This window comes from Lipophrys pholis (assembly GCF_963383615.2).
Source record: "Lipophrys pholis genome assembly, chromosome: 1".
Taxonomy (NCBI): Eukaryota; Metazoa; Chordata; class Actinopteri; order Blenniiformes; family Blenniidae; genus Lipophrys; species Lipophrys pholis.
The window spans coordinates 43,992,711-44,009,228 of record NC_137635.1 but is presented as its reverse complement, the minus strand read 5'-3'; the positions used below and the strand labels follow the sequence as shown (position 1 = coordinate 44,009,228).

The 16,518-nt window shown below is 41.1% G+C and overlaps 1 protein-coding gene across 2 annotated transcripts in view; it reads right to left on the bottom strand.

Annotated features, from left to right (window-relative positions):
* Positions 1-16,518, bottom strand: part of LOC308107895 (guanine nucleotide-binding protein G(olf) subunit alpha) — a 44,102-nt gene that overhangs the window by 23,698 nt on the left and 3,886 nt on the right. Inside the window, exons 1-4 of one of the 2 annotated variants that reach the window (XM_080460481.1) lie at positions 6,478-6,632; positions 6,100-6,172; positions 5,265-5,319; positions 4,985-5,104 (exon numbers count right to left, since the gene is read on the bottom strand). In XM_080460481.1, coding sequence (XP_080316607.1) covers positions 4,985-5,104; positions 5,265-5,319; positions 6,100-6,172; positions 6,478-6,616 — 387 coding nt within the window. In that variant the 5' untranslated portion in view covers positions 6,617-6,632. Of the gene's footprint in view, positions 1-4,984; positions 5,105-5,264; positions 5,320-6,099; positions 6,173-6,477; positions 6,633-16,518 lie in introns of those variants that run through there. The other variant, XM_080460480.1, reaches the window with a different exon arrangement.

The following is a 16,518-nucleotide window of genomic DNA, read 5'->3' as shown; positions in this document are numbered from 1 at the left end:
ACACACGTGCCAAATCCTACTCAAACCATATTTGGGAATACTTAAGTTTCATTGAGGGATTATTAAAAATGACTTCAACCTAATTTATAGAGATTACTATCTTTTTATTCTGCATCTGTTGGATTTAAAAAGGACCATTGCATAAAGAATCTGTGAATAACTAAGTGTGTTAATATCCCCAAGAAGAAAGAAAGAAGGGAGACAACTAAAGTTTCATTCACTTCCTTGATATAGGTTTCTCCAGCAGTCCCTGAATACAAACTCATGCCTTCTTGATCACCGCCTCTTTTCCCTGAACTCCAAGCTAAAGCAAAAAAAATAAAAAATAAAAAATAAACAAGGGCTTCATTTTGATCCTATAGCTCGGCTGTGATGCAATTCAGCACAACAAAATAAAACTGAAAACCAGTTCCTAACGTCCCCCAACATATACAAATATAACTTGCACTCCTACTGTGAAAAATCCATCCATAGGCATGATGCCGTAAACGACTATACATAGTTTTAGTGCTTCAGCTGACTTCCTGTTCCTCAACAAAGGGGAGCATTATGAGGGGAGCTCATCTTATCAATGACTCTAAGACATTTCCCAGGACTCGCTGTATGCCCTAAACAAAGATGATTGGGCTAATATCCCTCGTCGCCTTCTGCGCACATGTCTTTCGGAGGGGCTCCTCCTCTTGCCTGGAACCACCACATGACTCTCTGCACTCGGCACTGCCTCTGCGCTCTGGCTGTGGAGAGGGTGAAAGTAGCCCCGAACCAGAGGAAGAGCAAGAGAGAGAGAAGGAGAAGGAGCCTGATAAATGATCACATGCTCTGGGAGATCTCCTCTCGGCAGATCTGGTGATTAGGTTCAACATGAAGAAAATCCACTGATCCAATCATTACAAGTCTCCAACAGAAAGAGACATTGATAGCTGTTTACTTTTTTTTAAGCCACATACTTTGGGAATAAGTCAGGAAGTAGCTGAAAACTTAAATGCTCGCATGTAACACACCACTAGTAGATATGTTACATTAACATTTCATACATTGACAGTTCAGTTTCTGGCGACATAGACTGTACCAGCAATCCCAAACTCCATTAAAAAAGGAACTGAGCCATATTTGCTTCCTTGCTTGCGTTTGTTCCCATTTCAGTTGCAGTCAAACTTTAACAACTACCTCAACTCATATCAGTAAGATTCAATGTCACTGATAAAGTCCTCCGCTCTGAGTTCAGCAAATCTCGGACACTGAGGTGGTCTGAAACCCTAAAAAACTATGGCCCAACTAAGCTCGCAAAGGGGCTTGATGGAGGTAGGATGAGAAGTGGAGGGTGGAAGGGGCAGTGAGAGGGGGGGAAAAAAAGGCAGAGTATGGTCCTCAAGGCTCTTTTCCACAGAGGCGTGTGACACAGGGCCTTTGAATAAATGTAGTGTGTGCTGCAGTGCCCTACAGAGGAACTGATAACACAGAAAGAGACCAGGAGGGAATTTGTTTTAAACACAAGTTCTTCTTCTTCCTTTTTTTTTTTTTTTTTTAACTCCTTCCTATGCTGGCCCCAATCCACTCCCCTCAGCAGCCACGAGGTGCTGACTCTCTGGCGGCCCTGCTGGAGCAGAACCTCAGTTCAGCTTGAGTTTCAATGTTAATCAAGTTGCATTTGTGATGTAATATGTCACTTGAATCAAAGAGGTCAGGCTGACACAGAGAACTAAATGGCCTACATCTCATTCATCTTATCAAAACAAAGTTGTGGCGCAAATGGCTCGCATCTTCTGTCACAAGGGAACACTGGAATTCCTCTGGGTTACGTTTTACAGAGACCTTTGGCCCGACAGAAAAATGCACAGCAACGGCCGCTGGCCTCCAATCCTTCCATACACAGGCAGCCAGACAGCCAGTTAGTGCTTCAGTAAACCGCCATCGTCGCATTTATTGGATTTGAATAGTATATCAGTGTTAGATAACAGTCACCCGGCACGGAGTAGGCCTGACTTTCATGGATTACCTCAGTTAAAGAGTACGGACAAATTTAGCTTAAAAAGAGAGCAAAAGCGAAAGGAGAGAGAGCCACTGTTCAAGACTCTTCATCTTTCATAACATGCGTCCAAAAACAGAGCAGTACTCAATGCCACCCTTTGCCCCACACTGGCGATCCTCAAGTGATCAATTAGATTAAAAATCAAACTTGCAGGGCTCACTCCGTTCAACATGAGGAAATCACAGATAAGCCAGGAAGGACAAAATGCTGAAAAAGTGAAAGAAAGAAAAAAAAAAATGCTGGAGACTCTTTTGCAGTCAGTGTGAGGCTGACACGCGGACGTTAAACGCACAGTGTTGGATCTGAAACCATTTATCAGGACAGTAACTCTGCACCAAAGTAGGCTCATCAATGGGTGGGGCTGGATACACCATACAGCTCACCTTTCAGACAGCAGAGTAACTCACAACTGGAGGAGAACAACAACAACAAAAATCGGTGGGCGGCCACATTACGGCGCCCAAGGGGCTTACTCAGGGACCCACGGTGGTGGCCTGCCCGCTGTGGAGATTCAACCTGCAAACTCCTGATCCCTGGTCTGCTTCTCTCGCCTCTAGGCCACCACTGCCCCAAACAAACTCTGTGGATGTACTCCTGGTCCTTTTGTTGAGGGTGTATATAAACAAGATTCGCAGGTTTCAAATGGTGCCTGTATGGCTGGAGTGAAGAGCATGACATGAAGGCTTCACCGTGTCCCAGAGACAAAGAGACAAAACAGAGGCCCAGGTTCATTTGAATTTGCTTTACTTCAGCTGACGGAGGCTGACGAGTGGCCACAGCGGCATTTGTTTTTATTTGCATGAATGACCGTTTGTGTCTATGCCTTCTTCTACATATACCTACTGTTACACCAAGCTTTTGCAAATGTGTAGGGGGGTGGAAGATGCATTAATTACAAAGACTATAAGGTCAACACATCACAACAAGTCAAAATGGAAAAAGAAGCGGTCCCAACAAACTTCCCAATGATGAAATCCGATATTGACAAAATGCAGTAGAAAAATTCCACTCCAATCTACCCTTCTGTTAAATCCTGTTGGCAGAGTAGGTCACACATCCAGGTTGTTTGGCGACATTTTCTTTTCCCTGCATAGAAAAGGTTCTGAATGGCATTTTGACCACAACCGGTTCAACGTCGTGATGTTATGTCTACAAGACGAAATCCAACCTCTCTACCAATTACATTTTCATGCAATGCAGCCATCACTCTGCTGCCTGTCACCTTGTACTTATTTGGTAAGACCTTGGTAGATTATTGCTTTAAATATAAGAAATCCAGTGTAATAACCAATATGTTGAAGATAAGGATTCCAGTGTTGGAGCAAAGATAGAAAAATCCAGCTGATTAACATGTTTAAATTGTTAACCAACTGGTCCATTATCAGAAACTTGCATGCCTCAGTTATATAGTTGTCAGGCTCTACCAGTCTGAAAATCAGTTGTGGTGGCAGCTTCTCTAATATCCCCTAAAATGAAGTTGAGGGCTGTTAGCTGGACCAAACTAAACATTTTGATCCCATTAAATCTATTACCACCAATCCATGTTCATACTAATGAAGTAGGTGATTAACAGAAACACTGCTGTACTTGTTTCTGCATTCTGATTCCACAAAACTTGACATTATGTGTCCACTGTTTTCCAGGCAATATATGCCTTCGCATGTCAAAACGGCGCCAACAGGTGCTCCTTGGCTGTGTTCCTGCGCTGCTGTATTGGATATCATGCCTTGTGGCACTGAGTGACAATGTAGTGGTGACACTGACGGCACAAGTGAAGCCTGAGACCGATGACAAGCACAGACGGTTCAAACAGAGCCATGTTGTTCCCTTTGGCCTGGCCAGGCCTGGGAACTCTTTGCCGACTCTCCCCATGGCCCCGGCCCTCACACAACACTACATCACAGCAGCACAGACTGCTGCAGCTCAGTTCGCCACGCTCTCACATGAAGGCCCTCATCGGCCTTTCTGTGGATATTCCTGTGATATGGTATAAAAAAGAAGCCGCTGAGAGGGAAGCTGAGAACCATCATGCTAAGATGTGCCACTTTCAGGACAAAACACAGCTGGACTGTATGTGATTGTATGGATTAGACCTGAGGACAGTCGAAAGAGATAAACTTCACTCTGTCCACAAGGTCTTGACATTGGCTAAATTTTGCCTCCTTGCATCAGTTTTTTGTCCCCCTTCAATAAATCAACAAAAAATTGTCAAAACGCTTTTCAAACACAGGATGACAAAGGCAGCTGAAAAGTATCAAACCCTATTAAAAAAAAACAACTAATGCTAGAATATCTCCTTTGATTTGAATTGATAGGTGAAACATATGATCAGATCAGTCAATAGCTGCAGCTCAGAAAACAAACATTTACATTACTGCCTTAATGCCTTTTGTAAAATAAAGAATCTGTCAAGTCTAATCTAAATAAAGTTCTGACCAGTACACCTGTACCGGAGCAAAAACTGTGTAAGTGGATCACCAAAAGTAGTGAAACCTCTCTGAGTCTCCCTGCAGCACCGTATTAATTTGTCATTCCCATTTGGTGGGTGCTGCACAAGCAGTGTCAGACAATAAACACTATCAGAATAATGTAGAACGTTATCAACAGTTCCAGCACATGACCTTGTGCTATCGAATGTCTGATCACACACTGAAAAAGAGTCCCATGTGCTCTGACCTGCATTCAAAACCGCACGCAGTACGTCAGGTTCAGCTCCGACAGGTAATCAGGCCTTGAACAAGTATGGTAACTGTTGATTACGTCTCATTGAACTTTGAATCTTCCATTAAAAAAAAAACACACACACACACACAGTATCAAAAAGTACAGGGGGTTGGAAAGAGAGACAGCGTGATATCTGCAGTTGCAAAAATACAACTCATATGCCTGATCTGCATCCATAATGTCTACGCCAATGCAAACGAACACACTGAACAACTTTTCGAAACGTCTTACCTGTGAATAGTCAAAGTCAGAGAGTGGTGCTATGCTTTTGATGTATTCGATTCTGAATTGGTCCTCTGGGTTGGCTAGCGGGACTGGGGGTATTAAAGTGCTCATCGCAGACACAATAGTCTACAAAGCAGAAGTTACAGGAGAGAAAGAAAAAAACAATAACAAACAAGCATTAAACAGGACAAATGCAGAAAATAGATATCTGAATGTGAGATAAGATTACAATGTAAACAGGAGAAAGATTAAGGACATTTGGTTTGATGATGCAGATGAAACTCACCACTATGGCATCCTTCACGTTTTTCCGAATATCTTGGATTTTCTGTTTCTTTTCTCTGCATGGGGACAGAACGAGGTGTGTGAGGCAGCGGAAACACAGCAATCCACAAAAAGATTCACCACTGGGGTAGCTATGAGTAAAGCAGGGCTGTTAGACTGTAGTGATCACAATTAAACATACACTACTGGTGAATAAGCTGGAGATGGCAGAGAAAGGGGGAGGGGGTGACAGTACAATACAATTGTAATATCATGAGATGTGGACAGGATCTGCCTTAAAACTGTTAAATAATGCCTCCTATTGAGCGAGATCCTCCTCCCTCATATCTTAATACACAAAATATACATATATAATAGAATTTCCATAATGTTACACGACTGTGCCATGTACTAGGCCTGTTAAAAATAGACCACTGTTGAGATCAATGCCATGCAAGGCCTTGCAGCAAAACAAATCATCAATAGGCCTGTGTCGATCACAACCTTTCACCCTCTCACATGAAACAGGAAGCGAGTGAATTATATGCCATCTGTGCAACACTGAGATCCTCGCACACGTATGATAACTGGGCAAGAAAAAAAAACGGGAGATGAAAATATAGAGAGGAAAAAGGAGAGAGATTGGAGGGAAAGATATTAGCTGCTTTGCATTGGGATACAGGGCCCAGCAGGCGCTGCAGTGCCTGGGGAAAATCCATTCACAGGCTACACTCTGGCCTCGACATTAGCAGCAGCGGAAAAAATAAGATAAAATAATAAATTAATAAAAACACCAATAAAACGAGATAAAATGCAGCATGGTGCTGTGTAATAAGCTGCATTGGACGAACACTCACTCCGCGTTGAAGCCGTTGACGTGTAGGATCCTCATCTGCTTCACAATGGTGCTTTTTCCGGACTCTCCCGCACCTTCGGAGAAAAAACAAATAAGACCAGAAAACACACTCAAATACCACAAAAAATATAAAATGACACCACGCTTAGCGTGAGCCATACACACTGAAAAAAAAAAAAGAAAAAAAAAAGAGAGAATGTTAAGTAAATGAAGCCAGGTAATTGCAGGCTCCGGTAGCTACCGCTACCATCAATATCCACCCCCATGACATATTATTGCAAGCGCTGTCAAATGGGGCTACGTGTTCGGTAAACGAAAGGAGATTACGTTACATTTCACATCGCCATCGCTCGCACACACTCACAAAAACCAGCCTTACCCAGTAATAAGAGCCTGTGTGTGGCTTTATACGCCTGTCGCTCCTTTTGCAGCTGTTTCTCTATCTTTTTATTAGCCTCTCGTTGTGCCTTTTCGTCGATGCGTTGATCTTCAGTCTTGCTGTTGCCCAAACAACCCATCTTCCGTCGCCCTAACCCTTCCTTGTGGAACCGCTAAAAATATACGTATCGAAAAAAATATATATATATAAATATATATAATGATAATAATAATGATGAAACACCAGGAGGAGAGAGAGAGAGAGAGAGAGAGTGAGGGAGGGAGGGGGGAGGTGATGTCGCGGTTTAAAAATAACACGAGAACGAACCTGGTGTAAAAATCAAAAAAATTAAATAAAAATTAAAAAAAAAAAAAAAAAAAAAAAAAAAGGAAAGGGAAAATCTGTGCGAGGCTTCTCCGTCGGTGGGAGGAATATATTCCCCGTTACAATTCCGCTTCAGCCGCCGCAGCCGACCGTCATCCGAAACCGTGTGCGAGTTCACGGACCCACGAAGAAAAACGGCTCGCTTCGACACGGCCACGGAGAAAAATAAACACATAAATAAGAAGAAAAGAGAGAGAGAGGGGGGGGAGAGAGAGAGGGAGGGGGGGGTTTCGATCTCTGGGAATCCAGTCAACTGTTCCTATCGCGTCTCCAGCCCCTCTCTTCTCTCTCTCTCTATTTTTTTTTTCTATCTGGATTTCTATCAGTATTTCTGTCTCTTTAACTCAGCACTGCCTCTCGCTGTGGCACCAGGAAGTAGCCGCGCGCCGTGAAGGTGGGAGACGAAACCCGCGTCAAACTGGAACCTTAACAACATTTTAGAGGAGCCATTCCCCGGTTTAGTCCTCCGCTGTTCCGCTATCAAACTGATCGTTGGAGGGGTGGAAACCCGGACTCTCGCTCCCTCGCTCTCTGTTTCCCTGCCACTGAGGGGCTGGGTCTGCTCAGTCCTCCCTGACCCCCCCTCTCCCCCACAAACTGGCAACCCGTCTGCACTTATTTGCTGGCTTTCACCTGTTATTAAACAGCATAGGTCTGGCAACAAGTCGTGGTACATTTAAACAGCAGTGTAATTCCCTTTTAATAATAAAAAAAAATGTTTAGCAGGGTTGCATACGGTAGAATCATTTATTGTTTATATCACTGTGCTTTCCTTAGTCCTCACTGCACTCCCTCCCTACCCCCAAACTGGCAACCCGTTAGCTTAGCACGCTGAGCTTCACCTGTTTTTATGAAAATACAGGTATGGCAACACGTCATGGTACACCTGACTAACAGAGTTATGTATAAGAAGTACTCGGATTGGTAAAATTGTCACTACTTCGTTTTAAAAGTACTCTATTGCATACTTATTACATACTAACACTCATGAATGTCCTTTTTATACATATCAGCTATATTTGTTATGCATGGTTGTGGTAAATTGCAGAATAACGTAGCATTTTTATAACTGTACTGGTTAAAGTGAGTGGCTGGATCTCCACAGTGACCCCTCCACCCCAAACTGGCAACCCAACTGCACCTTTCTTTTGGGTTTCACTTATTTTTTTTAAATACAGATATGGCAACACTATGGTACTCATAGGCCCCAGTGTAATTCATATTTACCTGTACTCACGCGATAGTAGTATCCTCTTACATTGTTATCATACATTCCACTCTCATAAATTCTGCTTTCATAAATTTAGCCTATAACATGCCAATTTTTATTATTGTGCTGCTTTCCTCAGTCCTCACTGACCCACCTCCCCTCAAACTGGAAACCCAGATGTTTTATAAAAAAATAAAAAAATAAATGAACTTGTTCTTACCACCACATAAGAAACATGTTATGTGTGTATTTTTATGTGTATGTCTAGAAGTATGCATGTTTAGATGTAGGTATAGATTTCGGAGATTGTGTTTGTGTGCAATTGTGTATCTATGCATATGTATTTATAATATAGTGTAAATTCATTTTTGTGTTTTTTTTATGTGTTTGTATTCTGTATAGTTTTGACATGTCAATAAATCAAACAAGTCATGTGTTATAGGGAGTAGTACGCAGTATTAATAATACTGCTATTTAACCTTTTAAAGAGTACTCATAAAAAAAACCTTGGAAATGTAAAATGTCTACCCCTGAATGCAATTAAAAGATACGTCAAGACTTTAAATCTTTAAAAGTAAAGATAAACACCCTCGTGCACCATTTATGTAAAAGATAATTTTATAAAAAGCTTTGAACTGAACAACATAATACATAGTATATCATTTCTAGGATGAGAACTTCCCTACATTTGATATATTTCTAATTGGATTTGGCCACACACAAACCACTGTCCAACAAATTAATGTATTATTTGCAAAAAATTAAATTATAAATATTTGACTTCCTAAAAGCACCGGTCATGTTTGCAAAAAGGATGTTGTCACTAATTTTATGTCCTTTGATGTTTTTATTTTCAAGTTAAATGCTACATTTAGTACAGTGGGAAAGTCATGTTTTACCAAATGAAAAGGGGCTCAAATTGAAGGCATCTATGATCTCAATACTTATTTTATCATGTTTTTAATGATTCTCACGCTGTCAGTTATTAATTAGCAGAAGATACAAAGGTTAGAGAGTATGGTTACTTATCCAATAAAATGCCTTTAAAAGACCATTTTACACACTCATAATGCATAACACTGTAGTAAATTCGCGTTTCACGAATATAACGTATAACATTTTTGGTGAAAGGTAGAATATTGCACAATAACTGTTATCAATGTGCAGCTTTTACTAAACTGGCAACCTGTTTACACTTGGTACACAACAGTTCGTGGTGCACATGAGCAGTAGAATAATTCAAATAAAGCTTTTCTCAAAGCCTAAGAAGTAGTAGTTAAGTATAACTTAAAACTGCACAGTGGTGCAGTGGTTGGCATTGCAATGCAATGGTTCAAATCCAGGTCCAGCCTTTCTGAGTGTGTGTGTGGGTTTACTCTGAGTATTCCAGTTTCCTCCGGCACAGTTCTAAAACATATACCTGAGGTAAAGCAGTGCAAATGTCTTTCTGTGTTTGCCCTGTGATGGACTGGCATTCAAACAAGGTATTATCCATCTTCTATAATGGCGTTATCCAACTCAACCTGATCCCAGATGACTATGGGCGAAGGCAGGTTACATCCTGGACAGGTCACAAACCATATTTGACTTTCAAAATGAAGATAAGACAGTTTATGACACACATGCTGTCCTGCTCAACTTACTAAAACTGAAGCTCATATAATAACCGCTTACATAGTGTTTCCATTTTTGACTTTTGTAGCTCAATAGCTCTGGCATGTTTTAGTTGATGACACATTCAAAGATTATTTTAAGTGTCAAGATATGGATTCCTTCAAAGGAAACACAACATTACTGTTTATATGTGAATTTGTAAATGTTGCCAGTCCACAGGGGGAAACAGAGACAGACACACACGTTCATATTCCCACGGAAGGGCATCGGAGAGGAAACTGCCACACGCGCCAGATAAACCATGCAAACTCCACACAGAAATGAATTCAAGCTCAGACTGTTAATCTCTGCAGACCACTACAGCACTGTGCAGGTCAAACTGGTCCATCCCTGGTATAGAAACTGTAAATGTTCTAGTATAGTAGACATGAATTGTTCTAAAGCACAGTATTTCTAACTGTACATGTGGTATTTTTATAAGAATGTGCATTTACATGACCGAAACTCCACATTCCAAAGTATTTGTGCCGCACAGACCCTAAAGTTAATAAAGCGAGTAATCAAGAATGACGAATAATAGGATATAAAGTGTTTAAAACAGGGGCCACGTACAAAGCAAATTGATTGCATTACTACCGCCCCACTACTGGCAATGGTATAGTATTAATATGACATAAAGCATTTAAAAAATTACTATTTTTTAACTGTTGATGACACGATATGACATAAACTGTGATTTCCGTGTGTACTGCAAAAACACAAAATGTTGTGCTGAAGTTTATTTTAAAGTTATTCCACTCAAATACTTTATTTTACATCATACATACTAGATGAAGTTATTATAAATGATTATTTCACTTCAGAATATAAAGCAAACAACTACACACACTCACATTGACACCTACGGGACATTAAGTGTCAGCAAATAGCTTCAAACACATGTTTTTGGACTTATAGGAGGAAAGAAAATAACATATTTCTGTAATATTAGGATCTGAGTATTAAAAAACATGTTTAAAAATTTTAAATTTCAACTTTAATAGTCTCTAACCCGAGAGGAACAATATCTAAAGGCAGAAAAAACATTTACTTTTATAGAATTGATTACTGGACAATTTCCATATACAGGGATATGACAGTGACCCCAACAAATCAGTCTGAGTAGCAAGAATCATAATTTGGTCATACTGGTAAATACACTATATTAAAACACCTATGGATATGCTGAACTAGTGATACTAATAGTGATATCATGGTAACTAAATGCGTCTTTTTGGTGTATTGGCTGTCCATAAACTCATTATCCAGCCTACATACTAAAAACAACCAAAGCTCAGGAGTATTTTACTGGTTTATTGTTCAAAAAGGAACGAAATACTGATATGAATTCTGCCAAGAGCACCCAAACATATCATTCAAGAGATCAACAATTTACTCCAAATGCATTTTTTTGGCGACTGTAGGAGGAAACTTGTAAAATAAAAACCCACTCAGGTAAAAGATACTAACTCCAAACAGAAAATCAACGGGGGTTATTCTCGTTGTGAGGTGAGAGCGCTAACCACTAAACCCTGTACGGAATGTTTTCTAATGAGACAGTTAACACACATGACTAGTATACTGCAGGCAAACAGGAAGAGATGTTGAAAACAAATGAATACTTTGCACTCATTATGATTACTTTTTTTTTTTTTTTGTTGCTAAAATCAACCGAAAATAAATGAACTCTGACTCCAGAACACAACAAGATGAAGACATAGACCCTGGTTCTGACAGTTTATGTCCTGTCCAGCTTGACCTCAGACGGGGAATAACTTGCAGTAAAGCTTACTCTCAGACAGATTCATCTTCATTTCAAAGAACTAATGAGCTTTGATGAAGCTTTTTTGTATAATGGCAGGACGTGTGCATCAGTAACTTCAGTCTGGCAGTGCGAGTCAGACTTTCTGCCAATAGGAAGGAAACAGAAAAACTGTCTCTGTTGTCGGCCTTGTCTGACATTTGCATTTAGCTCGCTGTGGCTTCCTCTGAACCAGAAGGGGGGGTTTGTTGGGACTTTTCACTCAACAACTCTGCACTGCACATGTAGACCACCATTTGTGACATTGTGTGTGTGTGTGTGTGTGTGTGTGTGTGTGTGTGTGTGTGTGTGTGTGTGTGTGTGTGTGTGTGTGTGTGTGTGTGTGTGTGTGTGTGTGTGTGTGTGTGTGTGTGTGTGTGTGTGGCGGTAATGTTCCTGTCAGTATGTAGGGGATAGGAGGAGATGGAGGCAGATGATCCGCCATGGTGACCCCTCAAGGGAGCAGCTCAACGACCAGGATGTAGAAGAATAGTCTTTTTCATTCAAGAGGATCTCATAAAACTTTGTGGGCCTCACACTACCCTACTGCATTCATGTACTAAAAACCAATTACAGATTTACCATATGCATGTATTACAGTCAGTCAATCATCTCAAGACCACTATAGATTATTATCTGAGTAACATATAACAAGGAATTAGCTGTTATTGTCTTCATTATGCAAATACAATGCAGATACTCGATTCCTGTGCTGAAATTGGTACAATTAAGTTGTGTGGCATGCAAACTGAGCCTGAAACACTCACCACCTACGGTGGCGGTATAGGAATCCCACCATCGATGCTTCATCATAAATAACAGAAAGATCAAGTCTCCTCACCTCAGAAAGCAAGGTCAAAACGAGAGGCTGAACCACATCACCCTCTCGTGGCCAAACGCAGAAGTGCGTGCACGCTGTGGCCACTGTCAGACCCTTGAGTGATACAGAAGCAGGTTTTGCTGCATAAATTATTGTCCTTTTTAGGAAGCACTGTCTGATATTTATATATAGCCGACTGTAGTTTCCTTCTAACTGGACTAAACCAGTGCACCAAATGTATTATTATTTTTTGCTCAGGTTCTTCTCCACTCTTCTACTCTGCCTGATGTTCGACAAATGTTTGTTTTCACGTTCATCTGCTGCAGGATGTGCATGCATGAGCACAAAAGTGGATCACCACAACTCGACTTTTACCACATTTAATAGAGTCAAATAAAAAGGCTTTGTGGCTGAGGTAGATTATTAATTCCAGTGGACTGTTTACAACAAATCTAATAATAAATGACACTTGAAAGAGCTCTTTTCATGCACATAAATCCTCTAAACTTATTTACTGGAACAGACTATAATTGAAACATGTACTGTATAAACGAGGCACGGATCCAAACAAAATCCAGCTAAAATTAACCCTCTTGCATTTTTTTTTTTTTTTTTTTTTTTTCTGAGGCTGTCAAGAACTTTGCAGCACTCTCAGTAGGGGACTGAGAGACTCCATGAACCATGAATTATACAGTAAGCAAAAGACGGAGAGCGAGCACAGTCCGACGTCCCTCAAATGTAGTGTGACTCAGTCTGGTTTGAAGTGTCTGCCCAATTCACGTCGCGACTCGGCTATCGGCGTGGTAAACACGACAATAACTCGGACTCAGGTGTCCCGTCGCCCATTACATAAGCTGGCAACGCAGTGCAGCGAGAAGCAAAGTTCAGCTGTGGTCAATGATAAAACTCATTTAGACAGAAGCAAAGTTCACTCCACTCCACCCATGTTCAAAGTGGAGGGCCTACAAGGGCGCGTGTTGAGATACTCCCTGGATGAGTAAGATTTTCCTAAACGTGGTCCCAGCGGGCCCAGGCAACGAAGAGAACTTCCAGTTACTGGTGACTTGCAACAAGCTATTTTCTTTGCCCGCTTGTCTCGTTTCAGTGAGAATCTCTGTCGCGCCTACGACATTGCTAGCAGCCTGTTGTTCAGGCTCGTAAAGGTGATAAGGCAGAGATATGAAACAGCCAGTTAAGGACAACTAGGAAAGCTGTAGCAGATTATTATCACAGGCCTGTGCAGAATCTGATCCGAGAGAGCAAACAATAAAGATACTTCCCCTCCAAGAAATAATAGCAACTAACCTCCCACTTCAAGTATTCCTGGACTTACAGAAAGTTAAAACAACCTTTATTGGAACGACCCTTATTCCATCCACTGATATTTCATAATAAAGTTTGATTCTGAGACAATATTATTTCATTTGCCCTGATTTTTATTGGAACTGTTTATCGAGAAATAATTGCGAGCTTGGGCCTCTTGCAATGTTCAGGGACTTCTCAGACACTTTAATACAGGGGTGTCAAACACATTATGGTTCAGGGGCCACATACAGCACAATTTCATGTCGAGTGGGCCGGATGGGTAAATTAGTACCACAATAACCTTTAAGTTTGAACTTTAAAGTTTGTCTGTGTTGTGGCGCAGTGTATGCAACATGAGGAAAAAGTCGATATTTTTCACAAAATCAAACAATTACTACTGAAAACGGCTGCAAACTCAACATAAATTTAAGTTTAACGAAACCTTCTGGTGCAAAAATCCAGTGAAATGTACCAAAAACTTCTCCTATAGCCGCTGCATTATGCATGTTTTTACAAACGTACCCCCGACAGCATGGCTTTGAGGCGAGTTCGATAGCAGAAATGTGGCTAGTGTTCACGGCTGCATCGGTAATCGCTCGGCTCAGCTCGGGTCTCAGTGTTGTGTTATGTTGACCCTTTGCCTGGTGGTTTGGCAGCCGGGTTGGAGCCTCATGTGGGCCTTTACTTTAATACATCATTGCTTTAATATTTGGCTTTCCTGCGCAATAATCAATAAGAGTGATATGAATCAGTTGCCCCACTGTAACAATCACAAAAATATCTCGACCTGATGTTATTTACCGACTGTAAAATTGCCCTTAGTTGTGAATGTGAGAGTGTGTGTGATTGTTTAACTCTTAGTTCGTTTGCCGGCTTCACACACTCCTGTGTGGAGTTTCCATGTTCTTTCTGTGCACGTGTGTGTTCCTCGTGCGCTCCGGTTGCCTTCCGCGGTCCATTAACATGTAAAAAAGAATGTGCCGTTGTGAGGTGGGTTGAACAAAGTGGTTAAAGAGTTGGATGAATGGATTAAAAGAAACACTTTGTTTTCTTGCATGTGGTACAAAGTGACAGAAAACATCACTCGATCCGGTTATATTGAAGCATTTGCTGTTGAGAGCCTTGATTCAGCGGAAAATGTTGCACTAAATTTAAATTAGAACAAAAACTATTTACCCAAAGATTAAATTCAGTCTTTAAAGTGATTGGACGGGTTTACTTGAGCTAATCAGAGTTCATTCCTAAAGGATCATCAAGTTATTTATTGAACTCTCTGCAAATATCATGCTTGATTTTTCAGCCGCAATACCTAAAACCAGGTCACTTTCTGGCTGACAACAGAGTCTATCGCTACTGGTTTTTATTTGACATTATCAATCCCAAGTATTGGACTGATATCGGCTGGCGCCAATGCCAGCTGCTACGCGAGATAACCCTGGACAGTTCAGTCCATCACAGGACAAACAGACACAGTCTCAAATACAAGCATGTTTTTGGATTACAGAAGGAGACAAGGCTGAGGAAAACATGCAAACTCCACACAGAAAGGTCCCAAAAATGAACCAAGTTAAATTCTCCATATGAGGCAGGAATGTAGCCCCACCTACAACACCAATCACCATCTTATTTCGTCCAAGTATTTCCATTAAATCTTCCTCCACAGTTTGTAACTGTGTCTAAAAATATCAGCTGCCAACCTGTGTCAGACACCGAAAGAAAGCAAAAAGCTGACATTCACAACATTTAGGGGACTATAAATACCACTGAAACCAGCTCAGACCGAGCTCGGCAGAACCATTTAGGATAAACATTCGTTCCTTGTGGCCGTCATTATTTAACTGAATACCTGCAGCGCATACAAACAGATAAAGTGACCCAGATTAGCGAGCATACGTTGCCTTGAAATGTAACACTATTTGAAAGGTGTCCACTTTCAGAGGAACACAAACCACCTCAGTCCTCTGGCATGCAACAGGAGTCCTGCAGGAGGGTATAAAGTCCCGTAGGCCTCTTAAGAAAATCCAGAAGTGGGCTGCGGGCTGAGGTGCGAAAGCTCCCGGGTGCACCGGGTGAGCTGCCCTCCCAAAATATGTGTGAGTCCATTGTGGCGGAGAACGAAAACCCACAATGACACGCTGGAGTGACACAGCAACACAGGTCAAACATGCTGCGGCGCTTTCTGCCTCAGCTCATGGAAGAATGTATGACACTTCCCTGTGTGACTTCATTAGGATGAGCCATTTCTTCCTGTGTAATTAGTGAGCGCTGTTTACTCAGGAAATTAAACTGGGGGCCATTTATTATGTGGAATGAAGAAGACAACACTTTTTAAAGTGAAGCAAATGCACACGGTGTAGGGATCAAGTGCAACAGAAAAGTTACAGCCCATGTGTTTTACTGTAAATCTGTTCACATTCAGAACAAAGTTAGTCCCTTCTCCTGCTCCTGCTGAGGGGCCACACACACACCCATTTTAAAAAGCAATGCATTGTATTCATATTCATGTACTTAGTTAAGTTTAACTTCAAGTTAAGATAACTATTTATCAAGTTCAGTTAATTTCACGTTCAAAAATCACAGATTTTGCAATATTTCTGGTTTAAAAAGTCTACAAATTTGATTCATTGTTCATTGGACTTCTATAAGATTGGTTACATGCTACTCAGTAACAATAATCTACAATATAGTGTATCATTCATAAGAAACGTGCTATAAAATTACAAAAGCGTTGGCAATGTGGCAGAAAACGTGCACGAGTGGTATGCCTGCGATGCCTTAATAACCCATGGTTTGTGTGAATGTAGAGATGAGTTTTTACAGTGTCCAGGCTAACAGTTTTCAAATCGAGTTTGAACTTGAGGTGTGAAA